At 50.3% G+C, this 6307-nt stretch overlaps 1 protein-coding gene across 1 annotated transcript; it reads right to left on the minus strand.

The window, feature by feature from the left end:
• Nucleotides 1-3403: 3403 nt before the first annotated feature.
• Nucleotides 3404-5937, minus strand: LOC110348622 (ral guanine nucleotide dissociation stimulator-like). The gene is made up of 4 exons (XM_087211916.1): nt 5766-5937; nt 4608-4653; nt 3966-4151; nt 3404-3703 (listed from the first exon to the last, which is right to left on the minus strand). The coding sequence occupies exons 1-3, from the start codon at nt 5935-5937 to the stop codon at nt 3980-3982; spliced, it is 390 nt and encodes a 129-aa protein (XP_087068042.1). The 3' UTR covers nt 3404-3703; nt 3966-3979.
• Between the last annotated feature and the right edge of the window lie 370 nt (nt 5938-6307).

The following is a 6307-nucleotide window of genomic DNA, read 5'->3' on the forward strand; positions in this document are numbered from 1 at the left end:
TCAGGGAGAACATGCGATATTTGTGTTTCTGAGTCTGGCTTATTTTGCTCGACATGATTTGTAGATCCATTTTCACACAAATGACAGCATGTATTCTTTATGGCTGAATATTTCTCCACTGTGTACATGTGCCATGTGGTATTCGTCCTGTTCATTCATCTCTGGGCACTGCGGCTGGTTCTTACCTCTGCACTGTGGACTGTGCCACAGTGGACATGGCATGCAGGTCCCCACAGAATGTGCTGATATTCCCTGGGCTATATACCAAGGAGTAGTACCACTGGATCAAATGTTAACTCTACTTTTAGTTTTTTGGGGTTTTTGGTACTGGGGATCGAATTCGGGACCTTTCACTTGCGAGGCAGGCTGAGGAATCACTGAGCTACATCCCGAGCCCCTTCTACTTTTAGTTTTTTGAGGAAATGTAGTACAGTTTCCATAATGGCTGTACTAATTTACATTCCCACCAGCAAGTAGAAAGGTTTCCTTTTCCTGCATTCTCACTAGTATTATGTGTGTGTGTGTGTGTATTTATTTATTTATTTATTTATTTTTAACCAGGGATTAAACTTGGAACCTTGTGCTTATGAGGCAGGCGGCAGAACCACTGAGCTAGATCCCTGGCCCGATTTTTGTATTCTTGAAGAAAACCATTCCAGGGTTAAGTGGAATCTCAATGCTTTAGTTTCCATTTTCTTGATGGCTAGAGATGTTGTAGATTTTTTTACTTGTTGGGCATTTGGACCTATATTAAAATAGACACAGATTCACGCTGCTGTTCCCAGCAGCAACCTACCACTGCAGTGTTTATTCCAGAATTCTCTGTTTATTTGAAACGTCCTTAATCTACAATGGGTGATGGGACTCTAGTTTTCCGTAGTAGATTTACTAAGTTGTGGAGTAGTTTCTGAGTAGTGACACAGACCCTTGTGAAAAACACACTGGCCAGGTGCTTGTGTCCAGTTCCAGAGTCACAGTGTCCAGGCAAAAGGATGTTTTCCTAACTTCCTTAGGTCTGGATCTTTCAGCAGCAGCACCCCCTTCAGTACCGTTATGTAACATATTTCTAGCAACCACTGTCTGATCCATTTCTATTCCCTGACATTCTTGTTGATATTTGTCTTAGTTACTTTTCTACCATTCCTGGGAACACAATACCCAACACCCAAAGTTAAAGGGGAAATGAGTTTATTTGGCTCACAGTTTGTAGACATTTCAGTCCATAATCGGCTGGCTCCAAGGCAGGGATGGCCAAACCAGGCATCACAAAGGAGAAACAACATGGTGCGCACAGGGAGCAAAGGCAACAAGGGACCTTAACAGCGTCTTTCGGCCCCTTTTATCCTATACAGACTATCGGGATTAGGGCAGTGCCAAACCAGCCACTCAGTGTAGTGGGTTAGTAATCACACATCCTTAGCCCCAGCATCACACAGTCCAGATTCAGCCTCCTCTGAGAAAGCATGAGGCTTTGAGGGACATCTAGACACAAGCCATAACAATATTTATTTCCTTTTATGAGACAAGGTCTCACTATGTTTCTCAGCCTGCCTTTCAAACAACCAGAGATCATTCTGGCTCAGGCTCTGCCCTAACGCGGATGGTAGCTATGCACCACCTCACCTGGTTATCATGGTTGATTTTTAAATATTGGAATAGAGTAAAAGGAGCTCTTCAGTATACAGTTCATTGTGCTTTGACAACTGTACAGTTCCATATCCACCTCCATGTTTCCATACAGAACTCTTTCATTGCCCTAAACATCCATTCATGCTCCTGCTTTCTAGTTTGTCCTTCCATTTCCCCCCCTGTGACAACTGCTGGTCGTTGTGAAAGCCTAAATTTCACTTGGTCTGCACCGTCACGTGCAAAGATCCATTTAATGCACAGGCTTTGGGATCTGACTTCCGCCACTGTGGGAAAGCACTGAGGACTTGTTTGTGCTGTGCTGGGTGAATCAGTGCTTCATTTATTGGTGAGTAGTATTTTGGTGGTGAGATGCACCTCAGTCTGTTCACTCACCTGTGCAGAGGCTTTGGCTTTGTTTCTAGCTGTGGGCAAATAGGAACATAGTTGCTATCGACTTTTGCCAAGAGGTTTTGGTTTAATAATTAGTTTCAGTTTCCATCAGTAAATACCTAGGTCTGGGATATTTGGCTCACATGAGCATTGTGTGTGTACTTTACAACAAATAGCTAAGCTTGTTTCAAAGTCTACTCCATTTTGTAATCCCAGTACCATTTGTTTCAAATCCTAACTAGTAGCTGGCATTTGGAATCTTATTTTTCACTTTGGCACTCTTGTGTGTAGCTGGTAAGCCATTGTCACGTCTCCATTGTTGTTGACATGGCAGTCAGACGGATGTAGAATCCCATACCGGTGTTCATTTTCTCTCCACACTTGAATGATCCAGCCACGCTTTTTGACACGATGCTAGCTATTATATTTCACTGTGTGTAATGTTTTCCTGGCTGTTTTTAAGAGTTTCTTGTTTGATTATATTTAAGTAGTTTAACTATCATATGTCTATGGGATGTTCTTATTTATATTTTCATTTGGGGTTTGTTAACTTTCTTGGATTTAGAAATTAGGTTTTCTGCCCAATTTTGGACATTGTCAGCTATTTGTTGTTGACTTACTTTTTAAATCATAGGTTTCCTGCCTCCCCTCTGCCCTGTTAGGGAAGCAGTCATCTGACAGATCCCTAAGGCACTGTTCCACCCTTCCTTCAGATTGGACATGCTTCATGGCTCTGTCTCTGAGATTCTCTTTTTGCTCCCAGGCCACTGCCACGGGCGCATGTGTGAAATTCCCATAGGCACCATGTTGCCGGCCACACTGCAGTTTACTCTTGTGGAAAAGCTTAGAGCCATTTTGGAAAAGCCAAGGCTTTACAGCTCTTCCGTGGAATGAAAACCCTCCCAAGTACTTACTCTTCCACCCCTCACACTCTGCATCTGTACACTGTGTAGCGGGAGGGTGCCAGGCTCCTCGGGTTGCTTGGAGCTCTCCAGGCCAGAGCACTGAATGGCCTTCATCTTAGCCAGGGAGGACGCTGCTGTCCCATCTCATGGGGCAGGAACCTGATAATCAAAAGGGAGTGGCTTTCCAGGAGGGGTTCCCCAGAGCGCAGCCCCAATCCGGGGCCATCAGGGGCCCTGCCCAGCACAGGCAGCCCCTCACCTGCCTGTATTCAGCGCCCTTTCAACACTTTCCTGTCCCTAACCCCCTGGGGGCTCCTCAGTCCCCTCGTCCAGCAGATCCTGCGAGTGTCCTCCCCACAGGACCCAGGGGCTCTGCTAGGGGTTCAGGGCAGCAGCTGGACAGTGGTGTGGGGTGCTCGGCATGGCCGGAGGATTGAGTGCCCCTAGATACGGATTTTTGAAATAGATGAACAGTTAAATATTTTACAATAGAATTTTATTAAATTTATTAAAATAAAATTTCCTATCCAAACATGGATAGGAAAATCAGAAAAAAAACAAAAGATGACTTTCCCAGGTGAGGGGAGGGAAGGCACTGCAGCTGGACCAGGAGCTGCCAAGTGCAAGGAGTCAGTCTTGGCTGCTGCTGTCTGTTCTGGCTCCTGGCTCCTGGCTCCAGATCTCGAGGTGTCAGAAAAGCTGCTGCAGGCTCCCTCCCTCCTTTTGCTCCTGAGTCTCTCTTGACACCTGCTGCAGCGGATTGCAGGTTGGACGCTAGTCTAGACACCAGAGGGGCAAGAGAAAAGACCCACAACTACCCTTCCCCGTGTCTTTCCCAAGGCAGAGGAGGCCCCTTCCTGCCAGAGAGGCCCCAGCCCCTGAGCCCACAGCAGGATGCCATCCTGTCTCAGGTCCACCCCATCCACGGTCCCAGCCTCTTCCTTTGCTCCTAGCCGAACAGCACCCTCTGGAGCCTCTGCCTGGTGGGGCCCAGCCTGACCTAGCTGCCCTGCCCCCAAGCACCCAGCCAGGCCTGCTCACCCTCGGGCTCCTCCTCAGAGGGGTTCTAATTGGGTCAGGAGTCTGTCCACTTGCAGAACAAGGTCCGAGTCAGGCAGGTTGATGAGCGCATAGGCCATGAGCTGCTTCAGGCTGGCCAGGTCTGGGCACTGGCAGAAGTCTCCTGGGTATTTGACCAACCAGGTCTCCAGGAGGGAGCACAGGGCACTGCAGGTGGGAGGGGCACATAGAGTGAGAGGCCCGGCCTCTCCATGACATAGTCTGTCATTGACCCTGAGGGAGGGCTGCCCTGCAGAGCCCACCCTTCCCGCTAGCAGCTGGGCACAGAGGGCAGAGGTGTGGGGCCCACGCTGAGCAGTCTGGCCCCACACCTCTGCAGCCTCCATCCAGGAGTGGGCACGCCCGGCTGGGCCTGTGCGGTGTGGGGATGGATCCTCCCAGGGACCTTGCTGGGCCCTGGCCAGCCCAGGCTCCCCACATGCCCAGGGCCCCAGCCCCAGCTCTGTCTTCCTCCTGTAGGCGCAGCCCCAGGCCCCAGCCCTCTAGCAGGAAGCAGTGAAAAGTGTGTGGCCTGGGTTTCCCCAGCCCGCCCCAAGCCCAGTTCCCCGGATGTACCCCACTCTGGAGAGAGAAGCCCTCACTCTCAGAACCAAGCCCTCTCACCTCTTGTTTTGCTTGTCCTCCTCACAGTTGGGCTGGAAGAAGGTACCTGGGGGGGCCAGGAGGGTGTGGTCTGTTAGCACCCGGAGTTCCCAGCTCCCAGGAGGTCCAGGAGGACCATCTGATTGCAGGGTGGGGAGGGAAGCAGGGGAGGCCCAGAGGATCGTCTGTGCTGCTCCCTGAGTGACGGGGAAGTGTCAGGAAAGGTGCCCCCCACAGGAGGTGCTTTGTCCACATGTGTGCAGTGACGGAGCCCCGCCAGCTCTGCCAGGATCTCTCAGTATGTCGGGGTGCACAGTCTGCCTCAGGGTGTAAGACCGAGGGCCTTACCAAAGGCTCCGAGGAGCTGACTATAGTGAAGCACACCCAGGAATCCCAGCGGTGCCTTCAGAATGTAAGACCAAGAGCCTTACCAAACGCTCCAAGGAGCTGACTACAGCGAAGACCACCCGGGAACGAACACACTGGACAAGTTGGGAAACAGACCTTTATTAGTCTGGCCAGACGGCACTCCCGAAGCAAAATAGCTTAGAGAGGCAACTGGCTCAGAATCCGAGGCTGTTTTTATAGGGGGTTGAGGGGGAAGTTAACATATCAAAGAAAAGGGGACAAAGGTTAGTGGTCGACTGTCACACATTGATGGTTAGCAGACATCTGCAGCTTGTTCTAACAATTGTGGTGCCTGGAATATCAGTTCCGGATAAACAAAGAGTTGAGTAGTTTACTCTGGGACCCTAGGTCGGTTACAGATCCCTATCTAGCATCTCTAGACTAACAAACATCTCCATCCATTAACTCACATTTTAATCACAATGGGGCTGGAGGATCTAGCGTCCTTAGACTAACAAGCATCTCCATCTATTAACTCACATTTTAATCACAATGGGGCTGGAGAAAAAGGGGCAAAGGTTATGCAGTCCCACAAGGGGACCCGGCGCTGGATTCCCCTAGGTAGGAAGCTAGGAAAGCAAGGCCCCAGGTAGACAGCTCCTTCCTGGGCCGGGGCAAGTCCCTCAACCTACTTGGTCCTGACTACTCCAGCTGAGGGGTTCCTCTGAGCACCCCGGTTCCCACAGGACAAATTGGGGCATGGAATGGTGCAGGGCATTCTCAAGAGCCACCCAGGAGTTGGTGAGAGCCCAGGGCTGGGAGGTGGGGCGCACCTTAGGAACAGCAGGTCCAGTACCTGCTGTGTGCTGGCGAACCTCCTGTAGGTGAACAGGAACGCGGGCACAAAGAAGGGGTCCCCGCAGCTCTGCGCAGGCACCAGCTGGTTCACCAGCTTCCTCACTGTGCCTGGATCAAGCATCCTGACTGCGCCAGTCTCCTCCATGTTCAAAGTGTGTAGGTGTAAGACCGAGGGCCTTACCAAATGCTCCGAGGAGCTGACTGCAGTGAAGAACACCCGGGAAGGAACACACCGGACAAGTTGGAAAATAAAACAGACCTTTATTAGTCTGGCCAGACGGCACTCCCAAAGCAAAATAGCTTAGAGAGGCAACTGGCTCAGAGTCCAAGGCTGTTCTTACAGGGGGTTGAGGGGGAAGTTAACATATAGAATTAAAGAAAAGGGACAAAGGTTAGTGGTCGACTGTCACGTATTGATGGTGTTGTGTCCAGATTGTGAAGTCCCAAAGACCACCAGGAGGCCGTTTCCAATGTAAGCACACGAGGGTCGTTTATTTAAGCTTAAGCAGGGGCTC

Source organism: Heterocephalus glaber, unplaced genomic scaffold (assembly GCF_053883595.1).
Source record: "Heterocephalus glaber isolate CG9 unplaced genomic scaffold, H.glaber_assembly_v1.0 deba00000122, whole genome shotgun sequence".
NCBI classification, from domain to species: Eukaryota; Metazoa; Chordata; class Mammalia; order Rodentia; family Bathyergidae; genus Heterocephalus; species Heterocephalus glaber.

What these genes read in the sequence shown, in the direction of transcription:
- LOC110348622 (XM_087211916.1), bottom strand. Translation starts at nt 5,937, where the DNA reads ATGGAGGAGACTGGCGCAGTCAGGATGCTTGATCCAGGCACAGTGAGG. An exon ending in GGACCTGCTGTTCCTAAGGT is followed by an intron (nt 4,654 to 5,765) that starts GCGCCCCACCTC and finishes TGGCCCCCCCAG; the next exon opens with GTACCTTCTTCCAGCCCAAC. An exon ending in GAGGACAAGCAAAACAAGAG is followed by an intron (nt 4,152 to 4,607) that starts GTGAGAGGGCTT and finishes TCCCACCTGCAG; the next exon opens with TGCCCTGTGCTCCCTCCTGG.